At 51.9% G+C, this 24,217-nt stretch overlaps 1 protein-coding gene across 1 annotated transcript in view; it reads right to left on the bottom strand.

Moving 5' to 3' along the window:
- RIPOR3 (RIPOR family member 3) overlaps positions 1 to 21,215 on the bottom strand; it is a 56,523-nt gene extending 35,308 nt beyond the window's left edge. Inside the window, exon 1 of the mRNA XM_084777681.1 lies at positions 20,851 to 21,215. Within this exon, the coding sequence (XP_084633807.1) occupies positions 20,851 to 20,871 (21 nt within the window). The 5' untranslated portion in view covers positions 20,872 to 21,215. The remainder of the gene's footprint in view (positions 1 to 20,850) is intronic.
- Positions 21,216 to 24,217: the final 3,002 nt, after the last annotated feature.

Genomic DNA, 24,217 nt, shown 5'->3' with positions numbered 1-24,217 from the left:
GGGGGTGCAGGAGCCGGAACCTAGAGCCTTATACATCCGCTGGGCAAGTCCTCCAGGCTTAGTATGGCTCCAGTCCTTATAACTCAAGCCTCTATTTCCAACAAGGGAGACACCTACTGGTCACCTCCAATATTGCATCCTTGCTCCACCAGCAGGGGAGAAAAAAAAAGAAAAAGAAAAAGAAAAAACTCAGCCCACCCAAAGGAGGGTGAGGCTCTGTTCCCACGCTCAGAGTGAGATCAGTGGGTCCCAAGCACAGGACAGATGTGTGTAGCTGAACAGTTTGGACCGAAACCATAATCCTGGAATTTCCAAAGTATTTCAGAACATTCTAGGCTGACACTAGAGTGTGGACCATGCGCTGTTTATCAATTAGTCTCCTGTTTGCCAAACATTCTTGCCTGGGTCTCCCAGGAGATGGTTTGGTTAGGAATGCGTGGCGGCGGCTGAGTGGAAATCAACAGGAGAAGGTTTGCTCACAGTAGATCTCACGCTAGATTCCGTGAGGAGAGCGAGCACTAAAGTGCACGCACGCATATGTGCGTGCGCAGGGGCAGCCTCGGGTTCTGGTCCTCCCTTCCACTGTGTCTGAGCCAGGATCTCACCACGGCTGTGTACCAGCTCGCCCACCCACTTCCATCTCCCTGCAGGGGCTCTGAGGTGATGATGTACCCCTACCATATCTGTCTCAACTGGCAGTGTGAGGCTCCAAGCGAGGGTCTTGGCACTAGCACGGCAAGTGCCTAGCCTCACTGTGCCATCCACTCAGCACCGTTACTAGACTTTGAGTTTCTGTGAAAAAAGAAAACCTACATCTGTGAACAAAGTAGAAACTGAGGCTCTTTGAAAGACAGCTGATAACCTGTGAGAGAGGCGAGTGCCTCCCTCATCCACTGTGCGGCTGCCAGGAGCCCCTGGGGTACAGCAAAGCCACGTGGGCACCGCTCTCCCTTGCAGCCTTGTGCCAGCGAAGCTCCTGGAAAAATGAAGAACTGGAGCTTCTCTCTGCGTGGGGAGAAGGGATGGCAGCAATTGGAGGATAGTTGAGAGGTTTTTGTTTTGTTTTGTTTTGTTTTGTTTTGTTTTGTTTGGGGTTTATCTTACTCTGAAGTCATGGCTGGTCTGGACATGTAAACAAGGTCCATACACATGGTTCTACACATGTAATAACAATAATAAAATTATAATATATGAAGTTCAGGGTGTGTGAGCTCACTCCTATACCCTGTGTTGACCTGGCAGGCCGAGGCATGAGGATCTTCATGAGTTTGGGGCCAGCCTGGGCTATATATAGAGTGAGACTTTGTCTCAAAGAGCAACAGATTAACAAGTCAAACTGGGTCTGGTACTTCAGCCTATAATCCGAGCTAATCCAGAGGCTGAGACAGGAGGATTCTAAATTTAACAGGAAGACCCAGTCTCAGGATGAAGTTTAAAAGGTGGGTGGCCGTCAGTACCCGTATCTTAGCAGCAGAATGCTTGCCTATCGTGCACAAGACTCAGAACTTAGTAACTTATTAGTGGTTGGGCCTGGTGGTACACCCCCCATAAAGTAGAACCAGGAGTTCAAGGCCAGCCTGGGCTACATAGTGAGCTCAAGGCCTCCTGAGCTACTTAGAGAGTTCAAGGGCAGCTTGAGCTACACAAGACCAGTCTGAAAACAAACAAACAAACAATAACAACAAAACATAATTAAAAGAAGAATAAAGAAACAAATAGAGGGACAGAGGGGATGTATTTCAATTCCGCAGGAATAGAAGATGGGACGGAGAGGCCCAGGAGCTAGGCTTTTACATGCTGGCGCTGTACATATGGTGCACACATAAGTGGGATCATGAAGCCGTTCTGATGGGCTCAGCACACAATCCAAAGCCCACACCCCCTCTAGCCCTCCCCACCGCAGGCTGTTCTGATCCCATACCCTGGACTTTATTGCTTTCCCTGCTAAGGAGGTGAATCCCCTTGGCCCAGTGGCGGTTCCTGCAAACGCTGAGCCGAGCTGGAGTCTGGCCACCTCGAGGACGATTTTCCAGGGATGAACGCCCTGAGCCTCTGCTAACTAGAGGCAGATTCTGCCCTTCCAGGGAGAGCAATGAGGCTCTAATGGGAGGCAGAGATGTTGTGGGTGCCAAGGACCCTGGCCAAGGGCCTGCAGATCTGGGCCCAAGTGGCTCCCTCCAGCTGCCTGTCAGAAGCATGCTCCCAGAAGGTGAAGTGGGGACAGAGACACAGCATCCCTGCTTCTTACCACAGAGCCAGGCTCAGTCCCAGCCCTCCCAAGGCTGGGTCCTCCCAGGCTGGGTGGCTCCTGAGGTAACAAGGAGGAACCTCATGAGCCAGACCCCAATACAGTGAGTTCTATGAGGCACAGAGTGACATTTGGGGGTTCACATGCATGTCAAGTGGTAGAAAGATAATGAAAGAATTCTCTAGAGGAACCATGTGGTGGTGCATGCATGCAATCCCAACTCTTGGGAGGCTAAAACAGGATTGCTGTAAATTTGAAACCAGCCAAGACTACATGATGCCTTGGGTGGGGGAGTGGGGGCAGACATGGGGGTGTGGAGGGGCGGGCCTTGAAGAGGTGCCGTCCTCCTGATCAATCAATCCATAAACCAAAGGTGGGGCATCTCTCTGAGGCCTCTTTTTCTTTTTCTTTTCGTTTTTTTTTGGGGGGGGGCTCTTTCTGTGTAGCTTTGGCTGTCCTGGACTCACTATGTAGACCAGGCTGGCCTTGAAGTCACAGAGATCCTCCTGCCTCTGCCTCCCGAGTGCTGGGATTAAAGGTGTGCGCCACCACCGCCCAGCTTGAGGCCTCTTTTTCATGCCACTGGTTCCATTCAGGGAGACTCCAGCCTCGATCACTTCCAATGAGCGCCATCCTAGCACCATCACACTGGAGGGTCAGTACAGGAACTGGAACCTCAGGGTGACACAGACACTCTGGTGGCACCAGGTCCCCAGGCAGCAGGTGTAGCGTTCATTGGCCTTTACAAAGTTCTGCTCTAGTGAGAGAAGGCCCTGCTGCTGTCCTCGGTTCTGTGCCTGAGCGCCTCTCTTCCAGACACAGCAGGCAAGCCTTTCCCATAACCCAGCTCTCTACACCTTAACCTGGCGGGTCTGAGAGTAGGACTCTTGAACCTTGCTACAGGGAAAGGGCAAACCAGACGGGAGTGGTTCCACGGAGAGAGACCGCTCTGCATCAGTGGCCTTGGCAGGGGCACCTGCCCCAGGGGCTGAAACCAGCTATTCCCAGGACAGGCACTAGCCCACTTTCATTTCTGTTCCTGTAACCGGACACCCTGTCAAAAAGCAATTTAGGAAAGAAAGGGTTTGTTTGACTTACAATTCCAGGTTACCACCCATCACTGTGGGGCATCAAGGCAGGAACTTCAAACAGCTATAGGGGCATCACATCCACAGTCGGGTGCAGAGGGGAAACATGCGTGCTTGCTTGCTTGCGTTTGCTTACGCTTAGCTCTGTTCTCCATGCGGAACCCTTCAGGACCTCCTGGCTAAGGCATAGTGTAACCCACAGTGGGCCATCTGGATCTTCCCACATCAATTAATGAAGACAATTCCTCATAGATATGCCCATAGACCAACAAGTATAGACAATTTCTCAATTAGGACCTCTACACAAGCCAGGCGGTGGTGGCGCATGCCTTTAATCCCAGCACTCAAGAGGCAGAGACAGGCAGAGCAATGTGAGTTCGAGGCCAGCCTGGTCTACAAAGCGAGTCCAGGACAGCCAAGGCTACACAGAGAAACCCTGTCTTGAAAAACAAACAAACAAACAAATTTCTACACGGGGCCAGGCGTGGTGGTGCATGCCTTTAATCCCAGCACTCAAGAGGCAGAGACAGGCAGATCTCTGTGAGTATGAGGCCAGCCTGGTCTACGGAGTGAGTTCCAGGACAGCCAGAACTATTACACTGAGAAACCCTGTCTCAAAAAAGCAAAAAACCAGAAACAAACAAACAAAAAAGAGCTATCTCTACACAGGGGCTGGAGAGATGGCTGATCAGATAAGAGCACTCACTACTCTTTCAGAGGACCTGGCTTTGGTTTCCAGCACCCACACGGTGGCTAATAACCATCTGTAACTCCAGTTGCAAGGGGGGGTCTGATGCCCTCTTCTAGTCTCTAGAGGCACCAGGCATACAGAACTGGGCACGGCCGCCCACACAGGGAGCCCCAACCTGACAGAGAAGCAGGGCAGCGCCCTCATGTGGGAAGCATGGGGTTCTGAGTGAGCAATCAGGGCAGAGATCTATAGCACTCAGAGTCCACCCTGCACAGTTCACACCCAGTCCCCGCCTCTGGCCTCTTCGCCCTGGCTTCTCTTGGAACAACGGAGTTTTCGAGCATTCTGCAGCTGAAGCTCCTTGGACCGCTTTGGAGTACATCTGAGGCCCCTTGAGGGAGAAGCTGACCCTAGGTCAGGGGGCGTGGTCCAGTCTCCCAGCTCTTTCCTGCATACAGCCTCCCCAGGCCCTTCCCACCTCCAGATTCTTCCAAGGTTTCACTCTCCAAGGTCCTCCTACTCTTTCTCCGTCGGTGTGGGAGCAATCACCAGCCTGCCCCACCCATCCATCCCTGTGCAGAGCCCCAACTCAAAGACCTGGCTGCAGGGTGTGAAACCAAAGGCTGACTGAGCACGGCCATACTTGAGATAGGGTTATAGCAAATACTTCAAGGATCCGGAGCTATGAGAACCCAAAACACCGCTGGGGAGACAAAAATGGGGCCACTGCTTTGGAGCCCAGGCAGCTCAGAGCAAGTCTGGCCCATCGATCCCAGAAGGGATACGCCAAAGAGTGCCCACACCAAGCCTGCACAAACACCCACAACAAGTGCTGCGGTGAGGCTAACTATTCTTTTCCATTGCAAAGGATTTGGGACATGGCTGTCAGTGAGGTATCCGTGCCCTAGCTTGGATTCCCCAGTGCCCACAGAAAATGCTGGGTCCAGCAGCGCTCTCTGGTGATCCCAGCGCTGGAGAGGAAGAGGCAGGTGGGCCCAGGAAGATCACTTGCCAGTCGGCCTAGCTGAATCGATGAACGCAGGATCGGCGAGAAACCAATCACGGTAGGGAGCGTACGGAACAACATGACAGTTGACATGGCCGGTCCATTGTGGCGGCAGCTTGTGGTGTGGCTTGTTCACACCTTGGTGGCTCAGGAAGCTAGGGTGAGGTGTAACCCTCATAAGGGAGCTGTTTCTGCCAGGCCATTCCTGGACCCCAAAGGCCCTGCCCCCTCCCTCAACACGCTTCCACACGGTTCAACATGTGCCCCGAATGGTAGAGAATCTTACAAACCCGGAACATTTGAAATAGACACAAAAGGCAGCTGGTCACTTGTTTATGTGATAGTCCCCTGCACAGGGACAAAAAAAAAAAAAAAAAAAAAAAAGTGGTGTCTGGGCAAAAGGAGAGAGAAAAAAGACAATGACTATAAAAGGTTCAGTATCATTGGGTGATGCAGACATTCTGGAAGTGACAATGGTCTGACTCTGTGAGAGTGCTGACCAATCACATGTGTACTGTAGAAGGGCAAAGGTCATTAAATTACATTCCCCCCTTCTTTTTAAAGAGATATATTTATTACGCATACAGTGCTCTGCCTGCAAGTACACCTGCAGGCCAGAAGAGGGCACCAGATCTCATTATAGATGGCTGTGAGCCACCAATGTGATTGCTGGGAATTGAACTCAGTTCCTTTGGAAGAGCAGTCAATGCTCTTAACCTCTGAGTCGTCTCTCCAGCCCCACATTTCCCTTTTTCTTTTTTCAAGACAGGGTCTCTCTGTGTAACAGCCCTGGCTATCCTAGGACTTGCTCTGTGGACCAGGCTGGCCTCGAACTCAGCAATCCACCTGCCTCTGCTTCCCAATGTTAGGATTACAGGTATGTACCACCACTGCCTACCTTACATCTCCATTTTTTTTTTAACGAAGGTAACTTTTCTGTGGGAGGGATTTTTTAAAATGTTAGCATATTCTTTTATAACCCCTGACTCTAAATTTTTTACTTGGCACCTCCGACCTTGGACCCCCTGTCCTTGCACCCCTGTCTCAGCCCGTAATAGACCACATGACCCTCTGCCCACACCACATTTTTTGTTTTTTCAAGATGGGGGTTTCACTGTGTAGATCTAGCCTGGCCTCAAACTCTCAGTGATCCTCCTGCCTCAGTGTTCTGAATACCAAGATTCCTATTGTGTACCGCTATGCCCAGCCCTGAGCATTGACCTTCATCTGTTCAAACTTGCCAGAAGTGAGCCCCAGTGGTAGCCTCTATGGATAGCCCTCCTTGTCCTGTCAGAGAGGGGGCGCAGCTCCCCTTCCAGACATCCTTACAGGGGACACTGACCACAGCCCTCCCTTTCACTCCTGAGACAGGCTGAGCAACCGGTAGACTGTCCGGGGCCTACAACTACCTGTGTCCTAGATCAACACTCAACTTGCCCATGTCCCAGAAGGCTGCATGTCACTGCCAAGTCAGCATCTTCCCGCTGACGCCCTACAGATCACAGCAGGCTCTCACTGAGTGTGTCCAGGGCACACCCGGCCACCAGAGACGGAGGAGATGGGTATCTGAAGTCACGGTAACCCACACAATCAGGCCTCAAAGATGCTTGGGAAAGGGACTCAGGGGATGGTGCGATGCTGATAATTAATACCCTCCCATCTCTCTTGAAGGCTGTGACTTAACTACTGCTTTCTCCTGTCACTTCCCTGTCCCTTATCTAAAAGTGTCACCACCCTGTCCCAGCTGTCTGTCCCTAATTTTGGTGTGTGTGTGTGTTTGTTTTGTTTATGTGACAGAGTCACACTATGTGGCCATGGCTGGCCTTGAACTCAGGCAACTCTGGGGGTGGGGGGGATGGGGCTTGTCACATGCCTAGATCAGTGCACCTAATTTAATTTCCCTTGAATATTGGATTCCATGGACACAGGTTGTCAGTGTTGGGATCTCACCAGCCCCAGCCTCGGGTTTAAACAGCTGGGGGTGGTTTGGACTGTGGCTCAGTTGGTAGAGTGCGGCGGCTAGCAGGCTCAGAGCCCTGGATTCTGTCTCGAGCATTGCATACTGGGTGTGGTGGCTAACACCTGATGATGCTAGCATTCAGGAGGTAGAGACATGAGGATTAGGAGTTCAGGGTCACAGCAAGTTGGAGGCCAGCTTGGACCACATGAGACCCTGTCTGTCTTTTGTTTTGTTTTGTTTTGTTTTTGTTTTGTTTTGTTTGAGACAGGGTCTCTCTGTGTAGCCTTGGCTATCCTGGACTCGCTTTGTAGACCAGGCTGGCCTCAAACTCACAGTGATCCGCCTGCCTCTGCCTCCCAAGTGCTGGGATGAAAGGCGTGCGCCACCACGCCCGGCAACCCTTTCTGTCTTGAAAAGAAAAAATGAGTGCGGGTTTGCTGGGAAAAAAATAGGCAGGACCCCCAAGAAGCAGTGGGGAGCTTAAAGAGCTTAGAATGTTCTCCAGGAGTGACACTTCTCCCACCCAAAGCCCCTGAAACATGGTGGAGAGTGAGAAAGCCGGGAGACAATATGCTGTGGCCGCCCCGACACTTTAAGTACCTCAAGATGGGCACACTGACGCCAGCTGCTGGGAGCAAGTCTGGAAATGAGTCGGGTTGTTAAACTCACAGACTTCGCTCTCTTCTCATAGGAAAAATATTTATTTCACTGAGCCCTACTTTTGGAAAGCTGTGTCTGTAACGGTGCACATCGATTTAGCAGAGTTTTGGCTCCGGCTGGGTTTCGTCTGCCTCCGGTCTCTGTCTGCGTGGGCTGTGTGTGTGTGTGTGTGTGTGTGTGTGTGTGTGTGTGTGTGTGTATCTACAGCATACACTCCACTAGTAAGCAACCAGCTAGAGGACAGCCAGAGAAGAGAGTGCACTGTTTTCTTTTAATGAGAGAATAAGAGCTGCGAACTAAGTGCAGCTAAGCCACAGGCCTGCTGAGCTGTCCTCAGATGCCTGGAGACAAGCAGTTACTGCTACTCCTGCGCTCTCTTTTGACCTAATACACTAGTTTTTGCCTTTCTCTACCTCTCCCCTGCTCCCCAGTTTGAGGGGAAAACTACAGCTGGGCTTGGTGGCACAGGCCTTTAATCCCAGCCCTTTTGAGGCAGAGTTAGGTGAATCTGTGAGTTTAAAGCCAGAGTGGTCTAGGGGCCAGTCAGAAATACATAGTGAGACCCGGTCTCAAAAACAACAACTGCTGAGTGGTGGTGGCACACGCCTTTAATCCCAGCACTTGGGAGGCAGAGGCTGGTGGGTCGCTGAGTTCGAGGCCACCCTGGTCTACAAAGCAAGTCCAGGATAGCCAAGGCTATACAGAGAAACCCTGTCTCAAAAAACCAAAAACAGTAACAACAAAATCAAAACAAACAAACAAAACAGAAACAAAGACAAGCATGAGGAAGTAAGTTAAAACCAGGGCCAGCCTCACACATCTATAATTTAGAACTCAGGACCCTGAGACAAGGCGATGGGAAAATCATGGTCAGCCTGCACTGCTATTAAATCCCCGTCACAAAAAGAAAGGCCCGGGGGACAGGAGAGATGGCTAGCAGTTGAGAGCGCTTGTTCTTGCGTGGGACCTGGGTTCAATTCTCAGCACCACATAGTGGTTCGCTAAGTCCCCTTTCGTAGACTCTGATGCCCTCTTCTGGCCTCTGCGTGCACTGCATGCACTCTTGCCACCAAGCCTGAGGACTTGGTGGAAGGAAAGAACTGATTCCTACACATTGTCCTCTGATGGCCACAGGGACCATGACAGATACATACATATGTACATACACACGCTAAGTAAACGAAATAACAAATAAATAGGAAATGCCTGGCTGGATCTGGCAGTATCCTGTAAGTAGATCTTTGGCCTCTTAATTCTTTTTTCTTTTTTTGGTTTTTCGAGACAGGGTTTCTCTGTGTAGCCTTGGCTGTCCTGGACTCCCTTTGTAGACCAGGCTGGCCTCGAACTCACAGCGATTCACCCGCCTCTGCCACCCAAGTGCTGGGGTTAAAGGCGTGCCAGTGGCTTCCGCATTCTCTGAATGATCTGGATCATCTAGGCATCAATGGTCTAATCAAAACCAAGCTTAAACTTTTCCTGCAGTAAGTGAGTAAGAAGAAAATTCTGTTTTGGTGGACCACAAGGCAGGCAGGCATCTCAGGGTCCTTGAGGACTCACAGGCTGAGTCCTGGGGGACTGACTGCCTGCACCTCTTGCTCAAAGCGTCCTAGGAAGCAGCATGTGGGCTGCCCAGGCTGGTCACCAGCACTAACTGGTGACCAACCCTAGGTCACAGAGCTAGAGTTTGCAGCCTAACTGCCCAGCCGAGGCCCCACAGCAGCCAGGTGAAGGCAAGGTCCCTCTACACTGTACTCAAGGACACCGGGGCCCTCACAGCCAGGTTCACAGTGGCAGGAAGAGCCTCGGAGGCTCAGAATTCGGCTCTTAATGTATCCACTGTGGCCTTCTTGTGGCTTCTAAATTTAGCCAAACAAGTTCTTCCAGCCCAATTGATGACGTGGGTACATTGTTACATGATCAAAACCTTTTCCTGGTGTGGAAGTAATAAAAGAATGCGGCTGTTTGCCAAGGGCAGCCTGCTGACCGCCATCTGACATGGGCCCTCGGGGCCCTCCTGGTGATGGATGTGTGGCTATTGACTGCCTTCTTGGGGACAGTGATTAAAATATTTCCTGAAACAGAGTCTAAATGGCACCCACGAGTGAGCCGGAAACACAGCCCTGAGAGCTAGCTGGGCATGGTGGCTCATGCTTGTAATCTCAACACTTGGGGAGCTGAGGCAGGAGGATTGCCACAAGATCTAGGCCAGTGGAGGATGCACTGTGACCTTGAGGTCAACCCAGACTAAAGAGTGAACTGATGTCTCAAGACCCTGAAGTGAAAAGGTAAGAAACCTTGGGACTAAAAAGCCAGATGCAGTGGTCCACGCCTGTAATCCTAGAACTCAGGGAGGCAGAGGCCAGTGGATCGCTGTGAGTTCAAGGCCAGCCTGGTCTACAAAGGCAGTCCAGGACAGCCATCGCTACACAGAGAAACCCTGTCTCAACAAAACAAAACAAAACAAAAAAACAAAAACTTTGGGACTATCTAGGAATCAACGTCTAATCAAAACCAAGCTTAAAACTTTCCTATAGAAAGTGAGGAAGAAGCCGGGTGTCGTGGCACACACTTTTAATCCCAGCAGAGGCAGATGGATCGCTTTGAGTTCAAGGTCAGTTTGGTCTACAAAGGGAGTCCAGGACAGCCAAGACTACACAGAGAAACCCTGGCTCGAAAAACTAAAAGAGAAAGAAAGAAGATGAGGGAGAAAATAATTCTGTTCTGGTCGGCCACAAGGTGGAGGCATTTCGGAGTCCTTGTGAACTCACAGGCTGAATCCTGGGGGACTGCCTGTACCCCTTGCTCAAAGCCTCCACTAATATGAAGCAACATATGACCTTCCCAGTCTGGTCACCAGCACTGACACTGGACCCAGTAGAGGCCAATCACGCACCGACTCATCACAAACATGGCCGTCGATGTCTACTGCTAAAGGTCGAGCTCGGACATCAGCTTCCCTCCCTCAGAAATATGAGTGTCGAGTCAGGGAAGGGTATTCCAGGGGCGTCTATTCCTGAGTAAGGCCCAGGATTTGGGACTCTGGGACTCACAGAAGGATGTATGTGGAAAAGGAGACTCTGGGTTCCAGTGAGCTAAAAGCTCTAAGCTTAGTCAAGAGCCACCTGTTTCATTTTTGTTGCTGTGACAAACACCCTGAGGAAAGGGGGCATAGGGAAGAAAGGGTTTAGTGGGTTTAAACTCCAGGCTATTGCAAGAAGTCAAGGCAGGATCTCAGCATGTCACAGCCACAGTCATGAGCAGAGGAAGAACCAACCACAGATCCCTGTTTTGCTTGCTCTCAGGCAGTTTTTCTCCTCTTCCAGAATGCTCAGGAGCCTCAGCCTAGGGCATGGTGCTGCCCACAATGGCTAGGTCTTCCCACATCAATTAACAGTCAAGGCAAACCCCCTCAGTCATGGCCACAGGCCAACCTGATCTAGATAACTTACCAAGACTCTCTTCCCTGGTAACAGTTAAAATGAACTAGCATGTTAGCCCTAACCCCAGACCCCTCAGTTACATGAACCAATTAGCTGTTCTTCAGACGAACTTTGCTGGGTTTTCTGGGCCTTAAATGTTTTCTCAATCCCACAGAAATAACTGTAGCTCCATGAAATGAACACAGCCCTTCTTAGCCTGAATTTAGATTTTGTTTTGTTTTGTTGGTTTTTTGAGATAGGGCTTCTCTGTATAACTCTGGCTGTCCTGGAACTCACTCTGTAGGCCAGGCCAGCCTCGAACTCATAGAGATCCACCTGCCTCTGCCTCCCAAGTGCTGGGATTAAAGGGGTGCGCCACCACGCCTGGCTTGTTTTCGATATATATATATATATTTTTTTTTTAAAGTTTTATTTTTAATGTATATGTGTGCACACTTGCTGGCTTGTGTACAGATACACATGTGTGCAGGTGCCACAGAGGCCATAACATGGCATGAGATCCCATCAAATTGAAGATACAGATGGTTGTGAGCTGCCAAGTGGACCCTGAAAACCGATCCTGGGACGCCTGCGAGAGCCGCCAGTGCTCTTAACTGCTGAGCCATCTCTCTAGACCCTGTTTTTTGTTTGCTTGGTTTTCCACTTTGAGACAAGGTCTCACATAACCCAGCGTGAGCTCCTACTCCTCCTGTCTTTATTTCCCAAGCGCTGGGTGACAGGTGTGCACCCCTGTGGCCAACATTGGTGAGAATCTTGCTTGCGTGAGTTTCTGAGTCACCGAAGCCATAAAATGTTCATGCATGTCCCAATGACCTGGCCCCTCCCTCCCGCCACCGCCACCACCATCACCGCCGTCGGCACTTGAAGGAGAGACAGAGAGGTTTAGGAACAGGCTGTCCTTGGTCAGCCCTTTCCAGCCTCAGTACTGCTATCACTGTCTCTAAAAACTGCAGCAGAGTAAAGCTGAGCACCTCTGAGATCTCAGGGCCATTAGAGTGTGGGAGGGGGGGTCAGGGGGTGCTGGGAGAGAAGTGAGAGGCAGGGTCCAGGCAGAGGTGTGTCTATGCTTCCCTGAGCTCATGCAGCACAGCTGTGGTCCACCATGAGGTGAGTGTGGTGACAAGTCAGGGAGAGGCAGCGAGCTTGTACTGTTTCACTGGAGTGAGTCTCAGTGCTGGGACTAGGACCTGGGTCTGCTGGGCCCCAGCACGGCTTCTTTCACTCCACACTACCCTGGCTTCCTGCCTGCCAGGCCTCCGTGGAGCTATATCCATCTGTGCCTTACTCTTCCAACTGCTTCTCCCATCAATGGCCTCTTCCAGGCTTGACCAGTTAGGAGGCTCCCGGAGGGGACTGTGGAGGCGGGGAAGGATCAGCTACAAACTTGACCCTTCTCCTGCCTCTTCTAAACCCCAGGGAAGAGTGGGTGGGTCCCAGACAACCCAGGAGCAGCTGCTTTGGTCATCAGAAGCCCCAAAGAAGAAACTTTCAGGAAAGAAAGAGAAACCAAATAGATTTGCAAATAAACTTCCTGGAACACACTTAGCACAGTGGGGCCTCAGTTTCCATCTGAAGCCACACAAAAAGAAGAAAAGTAAATTTCCGTGTGCAATCAACAATAACGACCACTGGTCACACCAGGAAAACTGGGTTGTGTCAGATACCAGGCTGTGCTAGAATTCCACCATGGCTCAGAGGGGTGTGCCAAGGCTCGGGGAGGTGAGAGGTCACACGCGGGTCACTCCTGAGCTTGAACCTAAGCATTAGGCTTCACAGGTAAGACTATACAGCCTTGTCCCTTGGGGCATACATGCTATCTCCAGCAATGCGATCTACCACCTTGCATTCCTCTGGCTTCTGTTGGGGGCACTTCTGCTCACCGGGGCTCCTCTCCTAGAGGTACCCCTGCTCTTCTCCCATGCTCTAGTGTCCCCTCAGGGGGTCAGCAGCACCAGCTCCAGGTGGAGTCTCACCCTTACCCCTGCAGCTCCCTGCTGTGTGAGTTGAATAGAGTTAATTCCCCTCTGTGCCCTGAGCTTGTTACCCATGCCATAAGGCAGCTTAGTGCAGAAGTGAGGATGACAGAGCTGGGCCAGGTGTTCCTCTGCAGCCCTGACTTCCCAAGTGCACGCCATCCTTTCTGGCCTGGACCTCACCCTCAGCACTTCACGTAGAGCTGCTCTGAGCCCAGGTGTCACTGCTCTCTAGTGGCTGTCCTCTTCCTCTCCCGTGACGAAGGCCATGGAGTGGACAAGGTGTCCAAGGGATTGGGGGGACACCAAGACTCCCCAGGCCTGGGGGTTGGCAGTGTCCACAGGGATCCCTTCCCTCTCACAGGGTCCTGGTATAGAGTGTCCCATGGCACTCGAATTCTTGTGGGAGAGAGCTTCTCCTCAGTGACTGCCTTTGCTCCAGCACATGTCATATGGGGCTGCTGAATGGGGGACCCCTTCTGGACTGCCTCCTGGGCTCCTAGGGAGAGACTTGAACAGCAGAATAGGGGGCCCCCGCGGGCACCAGCAATTTGCCTTCCCTCCAAGAAATCGCCTTCTCTTCAATGGAACAGCTTCCATGTTGCTGTTTGAAAGTGGGGCGTCTCCTAGGGCCAGTGTTCGTGACCTCACAGTGAAAGCGGTCATCCTCAGAGAGTGGGAGTCTGAACGCCTATCCTGCTCTGAAGCACCCATAGCCATGGAGCCCTGACTTCTGATGTCCTCAAATCTCAGAAGAGCAACAGGCTGAGGACCGGGATCGTTCAAATCCCAGGGCCCATGTCAGCAGTCACTTATCCTTACAGTTTCCGAGTAGGATCACAGCACTTCCGGTCTTTAGTGCTGAGGTGGGTTCTGAGATTGGCTTTGTAAGGTGTTCTAATGCCTGCTGTAATCTGAAGGGACAGCTTTGTTTTTCTTTTCTTTTCTTTTCTTTTTTCCTTTTATTTATTTATTTTTTTGGTTTTTTGAGACAGGGTTTCTTTGTGTAGCCTTGGCTGTCCTGGACTCACTTTGTAGTCCAGGTTGGCTTCAAACTCACAGAGATCCTCCTGCCTCTGTCTCCAGAGTAATGGGATTAAAGGTGTGCACCAACACGCCCGGCTTTGTTTTGCTTTTTAAGACAGGGACTCAGGCTGGAGAGATGGCTCAGCCATTAAAGGCTAGGCTCACAACCAAAATTATAAGAGTTTGGTCCCACAGCTGTCTCTCCAGCCATTAAAAAAAAAAAAAAAGACAGAGACTCGCTCTATAGCCCAGACTGGCTAAGAGCTTACTGTGTATGACAGCCTGCTCTCAAACTCAGAGCAATCCTCCTGCCTTAGAGTGAGCTACCATGCCTGACTTAACCTTTCATCTAACAGGTAGGTGTTTTTAGGGTGAAAGACCTCACTTTATGCTCGTTCTGTCTGTCTGTCTGTCTGTCTATCTCTGTGTTTCTGTATCTTTCTGTATCTATCTGTCTCTGTCTCTCCCCTCCCAGCCCCCCACCTCTCTCTCTCTCTCTCTCTCTCTCTCTCTCTCTCTCTCTCTCTCTCTCTCTCTCTCTCTCTCTCTCCAGTATGAATCCAGACTTCCTAACATATAACAGCAAGTCAGGACAGTGACCAAGCAAGGATCTGGCTAAGAGGCCATGGCATCATGGCTTTGTTGGATTTCCCCTTTAGTCCAACCAAGCTCATGGACCTAGGATGTAGATTTGAAAGGACTCTGGTTTCTTTGAATGCAGGAAAAAGCAATTGGAATGTTGTATGACTTTGTTTTTGATGTTTTTTTTCCCTACATTTTAAGTATTTCATTGTGTAGCCCAGACTGACCTCGAACTCTCCACACTCCCTGCTCTGTCCCCTCTCTAGAGCTGGGATCACAGGCCTGTGCTGTCACCTTTGAACACCTGGGTCTGCTGTGGTCAAACCTGCTCAGTGAAGAGTCTAAGAAACAGGTATCTGGAATATTCTAAGCCTCCGTCCCACTCCCCCCACCAAAAAAAAAAAACCCTTTAACCAATGGTCTTTTCCTTGGGGGAATAATCAGGTGACAAAGTTTCCTCCCACCAGTCCCTCAAGGAAAGTGCTGGGACCTCTACCCCCACCCAGAGGTACTTCCCAGCTTTCTGTACTGGCTCCTGACACCCTACTCAGATAGTGTGAGGGGCAAGCTTAGGTCTGATGTCCAGCATGCCTGTGCATCTGGCTCTGAGCGACGTCCTTTCTGTGGGAGCCAGGGCAGCAGAGCTTCGTGTGTGAGACCGGCCTGGTGACAAGCCCAACCGCCATTTTCTTGCTTTGTGACCACAGACAAATCCCAAAGCGTTTCTCTCTTCTGTGAGAGCGGAAAGCTGACACTGCCTACTGTGTTGACTGTCTGAGAATGCTGGAGTAGATGCCAGCCCACAGTAGATGGCAGGCACGCACCAGTGCCCTGGCCTTCTCTTAAGTGCTTGGGGACCTTTGCTTCATTCTGCCATTAAGTCCTCACAAACTGCCACAGCCACCCTCAGCTTGGGACTCTCCCTGTCAGTCCCTGGAGAACTGGCTGCTTATTCATCCACAGGTGACATGCTTCCTTCTCCCCAGGGCACAGGTGGGGAAACTGAGCCTGGGCCTTTGCCCAGCTCCTATAGTCAGATGGCACAGGCTTCTGGCCATACCATCCTAGTCCTCAGCCTTGAGGAAAAGACATTAGATCTAAGTGGTGGGAGCAACCCTCCCACCTCCATCTCAGCCTTCCAGGGTTGCCTTCTTCCCTGCCAGGCTCCTCCCTGCCAGCCTTCCCCTTGTTAGCCCCCCTGTCAGCCTTCTCCCTGACAACCTCCCCCTTTTAGCCCCCTGCCAGGCTCCTCCCTGCCAGCCTCCCCCTTTTAGCCCCCCGCCAGGCTCCTCCCTGCCAGCCTCCCCCTGTTAGCCACCCTGCCAGCCTCCTCCCTGCCAGCCTCCCCCTGCCAGCCTCCTCCCTGCCAGCCTCCCCAATGCTGTGTATCTCCAAGCCCATGCTGGTCAGGCCCTCCCTCAATGGCTTCCCTGATGTTGGCCCCTCCCCTCTCCATAAAGAGGCTCCCTACACAGGCCGAGGACAGAGTGCCTTGAACTTGAGAGCCAGTGAGGCTTCACATACACACATGTGAACGCTCACAGGAGTAAAAACACACACGTTTGTTCACACACATGCACAGGAGGTCCTGCAAATAGGTCAATGCTCATGGGAATGCAAAGACATATGCACTCATGAGCATGTGTGCAGACACCCACTCACACATATACATGCATGCATTTGAACACTCATAGGAGTGTAAATACACACGTGCCTCATGAGCCATCCAGTACTCATTCAGCCCCTGGCTCAGGTTCATCTCTCCTGACCCCTGCACGATGGTGGGTGGCCTGCCTCCTACACATGCGATGCTGAATGATTCTGAACATGAACACGAGTGTAACAAGATTGTGGCAGACTACATACATGGCAGCTTCCGCAAGAGGTAATCATTTGAACATCTGCTGTTTTCCCTCTGGCTTTTCTGGGAACCCAGGTGTCCCCTGCCTGGGAGAGGTTTCAGAGGACCCCAGACACTCTAGTGCTACCTTTTGCTACCAGACGGGGAACTGAGCTATCACCACCAGGCGAGGCCCCTGACACCTCCCCGGCAGGCGTGAGTGGTACCTGGAAGCAGTGCCAATTGAACGGAAGCCGGACTGGGCGGTGGTGGCGCACACCTTTAATCTCAGCACTCGGGAGGCAGAGGCAGGCGGATCGCTGGTCTACAAAGTGAGTCCAGGACAGCCAAGGCTACACAGAGAGACCTGTCTCAAAAATAAATAAATAAATAATAAATAAATAAAAGAAAGAAAAAGAAGTCAGGGCTCTGCTTTCCCCGGCTACACTGTTCCCTTGTGGTTAGGGTGGGGAGCAATATGCTGCTACTTAGGTAGGGGACGCCGCGCTAGGGCAAGGGCTGGGATGGTTTTGGCTGGCTAGGTAGTGGCTCAGACACAAAAGAAACAATGGGAGTGTTAACCAAGGTGGAGAAGCCAACAAGCTGCACTCTGGGCCCAAAGTGTCCCCTCTCCCAGCTGCCACAAAGTGCCAGTTCCCCACTTGAGACCACGAGGGCTAGGAGGAGCAGAGAGGAGTGGGGGACAGAGTACTACCTAAGCCTGAAGGATGAAGTTGACCACACTGGACGCAAGCTCACTTGCTCTTTGGAGATAACTGAGAAATGGCAGATGGGTTGCAGGGGAGAATGGGGGGGGGGGCATGGGGGGGGACGGGAAGAAAGAAGGAAGTGACTAGAGAGCTTTCTCTGCTCATCCATGCAGTAGATGAGCAGACTCAAGGCCCAGGCCGGGTCCTCAGCAGGTGGCCAGCAAAGCCCTGTGTCCAGCTGTTCAGGGTTGCAGTAGATAGAGGACCAGCCAGTCTCAGCTTCCACAGAAAACAGGCTTGACGTCGTCAAATGCCGCACTGAAGCCTGGGCTATGCCCGGCGGTGGGTGGCTTCTGCGTAGCTGCCAGTCAGCCCATCTCCCGGTGTGGGTCAGAAGAGGCAGCGAGGCAGCAGCTTCCTAGCAGGGTGGAGTGACACCTTTTAATTTAGAGGCTGAGGCAGGAGGGTTGCAAGTTAGAGGCCAGCAAGAGCTACAAAGTAAGACACCTGTCTGCAAATAAAGAGCCGCAGATGGCCTTAGCGATAGAGCCCTTGCCTAGGGCAAGGCCCTGAGTCTACTCTGAATTGAGAAAGAGAAAAAAAGGAAGATTTCAATCTCTCTCTCTCTCTCCCTCTCCCTGCTGACCCATAGCTCAGGGCACAGCAACACACAGCATGTGTGCATTCCAGGCCCCAGAAAACAAAAATTAAAGGGGGCATGGGCTAAATACCTTTCCTCTCTCTCTCCCCACCCCTCTTTCTCCTAGGCTTCCTCAACAGAACAAAGCCAGAGGCCAGGCAGAGATAGCCTCAAGGCAACACACTAGGCGTCTGTAGCCAGTGGCCTACAGAAAGCCAAGCCCGTGTGACAGTTAATGTCGTCACCTGATGGACCTAAAACCACCTCTGATGAGACAAGCCTCCAGCGTGCCCGTGAGTGGTCCTCTTAGTTACGTTAGAAGTGCTGTCCTGAATGGAACGGGGGTTCCCCGCACCCCTCTCTCTCCCTCAAGAGAGAGCTAGGGAGCAGCCTCCAGCAACCTTGGATACAGCTTCTTGTGAGTCCCTGAAGTGGCACACCGTGGGCAGCCATGGTGTGTCCCACAGAAATCACAAGATAATAAGTGCGGCATGTCCAAAGCCACCAAGTTGTGGGGCCACCTGGTATTCAGCATGAGATATGCATACCCTCCTTAGCCAGCCCTGGACCGCTGGACCAGTTACCTAGCCTCTGACTGAGTCATCCCCTGTAAAATTGGGCAGGGGCCATAGCTCAGCAGGAGCAAGTGCACAGACGTGCTCAGAGGTCTGGTTCTACCCCCAGCCCCTCAAAACATGCATCAAGTGATGCTCGGTGTGAGCACCATCCCACACTATAGGCTCGCTGGTGGGACCAAGCATTTTCTTAGTCTCATGTTATTTTCATGAACATTAAATAACACTGAGTGGTACTTACATACCTGTTGTGCCAGCACTCGAGAGACTGAGGCAAGGGCCAGCCTAGGCTACATACGGAGACCTTTTCTCAAAACAACAACAACAACACCCAGTGAGGCCTGGGGAGATGCCTCCCTCGCTAAAGAATCACCACTAGCCTAAGTTTGACTCCCAGGACCAATGTGAAAGCGAGGTGTGGCAGACACACTTGCCAACGATCCCATTGGCCTCATCAGTGATCCCAGGCGAATGAGAGAAGAAGGAAGTCCCCCCATCCTCACTTCACTGGGCAAGGCTCAGCTTCAGGGGACCAGTGATGCACCTGCCAGTGGCCAGGAGAAGCCTCAGAGGTCCATAAAGGGGCAAGGAAGGCGGGTGTCCAGGTGCTCTTGGCTATGCCTTCCTGGGCTCTGCCCTCTCCCTGGATGATGTGGCCTGGGGCCCACTGTGGCCCACAAGCTTGTACTTGGCTTAGAGGAGCCACACAAACCAACAGCACTGTGCAACCAAAACCTCACCCTCCCGGGGGTGTGCCTTCATCACTATCCTATTGCTGTGAAGAGACATCGAGAACAAGGCAACTTCTAAAAGACATCATTTAAGCTGGGCATAATCCCACCACTTGGGAGGCAGAGGCAGGCTGATTGCTGTGAGTTCGAGGCTAGCCTGGTCTACAAAAAGAGTTCCAGGACAGCCAGGGCTACACAGAGAAACCCTGTCTTGAAAAACCAAAAAAAAAAAAAAAAAAAGACATCACAATTGAGGTCTGGCTTACAGTTTCAGGGGTGAACCCATGATCCTCATGGCAAGGAGCTTGGCAGCAGGCAGGCAGGCATGGTGCTGGAGTTCACATTTGACCCACCAGTCACAAATAGAGAAGAGAGACTGGGCCTGGCGTGGCCTTTTGAAACCTCCACTCACAGTGACACACCTCCTCCAGCAAGGCCACACCCCCTAATACCACCAGCTGAGAGCCAAAGATTCAAATACATGAGCCTTTGAGGGCCATTTGCATTCAAACCACCTCAGAGCTGGGACTACGCTGGGCATGGTGGCGCACGCCTGTAATCCCAGCACTCACGGAAGCAGAAGCAAGTGGATCTCTGTGAGTTCAAGGACAGCCTGGTCTACAAAATAAGTCCAGGACAGTCAAGGCTACACAGAGAAAAACTGTCTCAAAAACCCAACCAAACACTGGGTGGGGTGGTACACACCTTAATCCCAGCACTTGGGAGGCAGAGGCAGGCAGATCTCTGTGAGTTCAAGGCCAGCCTGGTCCAGAACAGCCAGGATACTACACAGAGAAAGCCTGTCTTGAAAAACTAAAAACAAACAAACAAACCAGCCATGTCAGGGTGTCAGTGCAAATTGGCCCTGTTTCCATGGTGCAGTCAAGGCTCCCGGAACGTAGGGGTGCCAGGAAGAAAGACTGTGATCCCCAAATCTGGGTTGAAACCACCAAGCTGTCTACCTGTGCACCAGAGGCCTCAACTCAACACCTCTCCTGCCCGCAGGACAGATCCCGCAGGTGCACATCTGTCTTCCTGCCTCTCCCTGAGCAGAAAGGTCCAGTGCCTGGTGGCAAGCCTCTTCTAAGCAGAGGTAGACAACAGGCTGTGTATTCCAGATGTGAGATTGGCTGGTACCCCCAGCAGCTTGAGGGGGTCACTGGGGGCTTCCTCATGGGGCCACCATGCTCACAATGAGGCCCATTGCGCTATTGGCCTTAGGTCTTGGCTGCTGAGGGTCTCCCCATGCCCTGTGAAGCTTCTCATAGGTGTTTCCTTAGACACTGTCACCTCAGCCTTTGCTGCTGTAACAGCAGTTCATATTTAAGGAGACTGCAGTGGGGCCTGCAGCTCACGGAATCCCCTTAGCCTACTATTCCCAAAGGCCCAGTTGGCTGGATTCTTACCCAGCCATGTGGCTGGCTCCTGACCCGCTTGCCAGCAGCCCCCAGCAAAGTCTCTGGGAAACCCACATCTCTTCAGGGGCCTCCAGCCCTCCCACTGCTCTTCCTGCTGACACAGCAGCTATTTCCTGGCTCCAGAGCCCCAGAAGCTACAGCCCTGCTTCCCCCTACCTCTACCCCAACTCCGGCTCCAACATCTCAGAACAGCAGGCCTCTCCAGCAGGGGCAGCTATTTTCCAAGACAGAGACCCTTACCTGCGGGAATGTAAACTCCTACCTCATCTGGTGGCTCAATCATTTATCTCTGTCAGGCTCTGCCTGGCCTGGTACTCTCCTCCATACCAAAGCGATGGCCACATTCTTCCAGTGCCTTCTCCAGGCCTGGCCCAAGAGGTTCCTGCGGCTGACCATTTCAGTGAGGTTCCTTTCTGCTGAAGCAGAGAAAACTGCTTCAGGATGGCTAAGAGCATTGACCACAGAACAAACGAGCCACTTTCTTTTTCTTTTCTTTTCTTTTTTTTTCTTTTTTCTTTTGAGACAGAGTCTCTCCACATAGCCCTGGTTATACTGGCACAAACTCACTTTGTAGACCAGGCTGGCCTCAGACTCACAGAGATCCACCTACCTCTGCCTCTGCCTCTGCCTCTGCCTCACAATGAGGCTTTCGCTACCACAGACAGCCACAAGTCATACACTTTGCCATGTATAGCCCCAACACCGACTCTCCCCAGATGTTGCCAGATTTCATGAATACTGTGCACACCTCTGCACACCCTTATAGGCCAAGGCCCACATGGTTTCTCTCATATTCTCTCTCTCTCTCTCCCTCTCTCTTTCTCTCTCTCTCTGTCTCTCTCTCTCTCTCTGTCTTACTTTACCTTGCTGTGACACAGTGTCCTCTAGACAAAACAGAGAGCTGACGTACTGATGAAATCTTACCAATATGGTTGCCTTCACAATAACCACACCTGTCACTATGCCAGTGTAGGTGGGAGAAAGTTCTCCAGGCCTCATCTCTAGACATAGAGCTACAGACAACCAATGGCTTCAAGCGTCAGTTTTCCCCCAGGGATGAGCACCCTAACAGGCTATCCAATCCCAAGTGGTCAGCCCGAATCACATGTATATACAGGCAGCATTAAATGGACACTGTAGGGTACATGCGTGAGGGCATACATGTGCATGTGTGTAAAGTGGTAATAATTATAGAAAGGGTTATGAATTAAAAAGGCAGTGGGAGGCTCACTGGAGGAGTTGGAAGAGGAGAGGAGGAAGCAATGAAAACAATGTATATACAGTACTCGTGTATACTGTACACACACACACACACACACACACACACACACACACACACACACACAGGGTGCCCTTGGACAGGGCATTGGATCCCCTGGAGCTGGAGTTACAGGCAGAGATGAGCTGCCTGACTGCATTCTGCAGAAGCTCTTAGCAGTACCCGCCCCCCCCCCCCCATGGGTGAGCAGCAGGACAGGCCCAGAGCAGGAAGATGCTTCAGCCGTGGCAGGTGTGTCTAGAGGATGGTGCAAGGCAAGAAAGAGTGTGTCTCACATGTGTCCAGGCTCCTGGGATGGGGTGGGAGGGTCTCAAAACCCAGCCAGCTTGGGAATCAGAAGGAAAAGGGTCTCCCAGCTGGAGCCAGGTCACTCTGGGCAGCTTTGGTGGTTGTGCAGGGAGCAGCCCCGGGATGCGGGTAGGGACAGTATCAGCATGTCCCCAAGTGTTGACGCATCCATGTGCTCACTCACTGCAGGACTCCTGCACGGGTGACCGCCGCCCACCCCCACCCCAAGTCCATGAGCACCACCGCCTGGAACCCCAAGCCCTGGGTTTTCTGTCATCCCTCCAGCCAAGCAGCAGCGGGGAGCAGAAGGAGACAGAGGCCAGGCCAGCCTGCTGCTGGAAGGTCCCCACCGGGGTCCTGAGTGTTTTTCCAGCAGGAAGCAGCGCAGTTCATCTGAGTGTTTTCACCCTTTGTCCCAAGATGCAAAAATGTCAGAAATGCACAGGGCTCTGCCATGGAGCGACAGAAGCTCACCCCATGTCCACTTCCTGCAAGGAGGTCAGAAGCGGCCTCTGGGGACTGGATCTGGCTTCAGCTTGTCATTCGTCCCCTGTGGTAGAGATGAGATGAAGCTCAGGCATAGGCTTTGGCTTCCTCACCTTAGAAAATGAGTGGCCATATCCTGTCAGTCACCTCAGAGGCCACAAGCCACCTGTCCGTCTCCCAGGCTTCCTCCTCCTCTGTTGTCTGTCTGTCTGTCTGTCTGTCTGTCTGTCTGTCTGTCTGCCTGTCTGCCTCTCTCTCTCTCTCTCTCTCTCTCTCTCTCTCTCTCTCTCTCTCTCTCTCTCTGTTTTGTTTTGTTTTAAGACAGGGCTTCTCTAGGTAGCCCTGGCTGTCCTGGAACGTGCTCTGTAGACCTGACTGGCCTCAAGTTCACAAATCTGCCTGCCTCTGTGTCCCGAGTGCTGGGATTAAAGGTGTGCACCACCACAGCCCAGCCTTCCTTTATTCTTTTTAAGGCTCAACAAGAAGCCAGGAGCAAGGAGCAGTGAGGCAGGAGAATTGCCAAGCACTCCAGGGCAGCTGGGCCCCACGGTGAGCTCAGCAGGTAAGAGTAAGGGGTGTACAACAAGCCCAGGAACCTGACTTTGACCTCCAGAGCCCACATAAAGGTGAAAGAGAATCAACTCCAAAAAGTCCTCTGACCGTCACATGTCCACTGTGCCATTAACTCACATGTCTATACATATAATAAGAATAAATAAGTAAGATATAATAACAAGGCTGGGCAGTGGTGGCACACGCCTTTGATCCCAGCACTCAGGAGGCAGAGGCAGGCCGACCTTTGGGTTTGAGGCCAGCCTGATCTACATAGTGAGTTCCAGGGTAGCTAGGGCTACACAGAGAAACCTTGTCTTGAAAAACCAAATAATAGCTGGGCAGTGGTGGCACACGCCTTTAATCCCAGCACTCGGGAAAGCAGAGGCAGGCAGATCGCTGTGAGTTCAAGGCCAGCCTGGTCTACAAAGTGAGTCCAGGACAGCCAAGGCTACACAGAGAGATCCTATCTCAAACAAAACAAAACAAAACAAAACAAAACAAAAAACCACTCCTCAACAGTGTACCAGCAAGCCACCACTCATTGGTACTAGGAGTGCCGCAGCACATGCTTTGCCTCATTTAATCTCATGCTCGCCCTGAGTGTCGTGCTATCAGCAGCTTGGTATCTAAGAAAGCTCAGCAGAGAGATAGAGGATTCAGCCAACACCACAGAGCCACAAATCTCTTGCCACTCTGCTTCCAGAAGCCTGCAGGTCCCAGTGGCCCAGACATCCATCCTCACAGCTGGGACACTGCCTAGCATGAGTCTGGATTTGTCCTGCTCCACGTGTGTTATGTCTTTGGGGCTCCCTGACCGTTCAGTGAGTCGCCCCTGGTGTATTGGGCACTTTCCAGGTTTCTGGGTGAAGACATGCAGGCTTTGGGGCTGCAGGATCCAGAACGTTAGAGCTGAAAAGAGCAACCCTGACCTTCAGTTTCCGGACTTTACCAAGTTGGTGGCAGGGAAAACAGAGGACACTGGGCCCTGGAAAAACCAACGTAGCCACACAGCACGGGTCTC

This window comes from Acomys minous (assembly GCF_964271855.1).
Source record: "Acomys minous genome assembly, chromosome: 3".
NCBI lineage: Eukaryota > Metazoa > Chordata > Mammalia > Rodentia > Muridae > Acomys > Acomys minous.
This window is presented reverse-complemented; position numbering and strand designations above follow the sequence as displayed.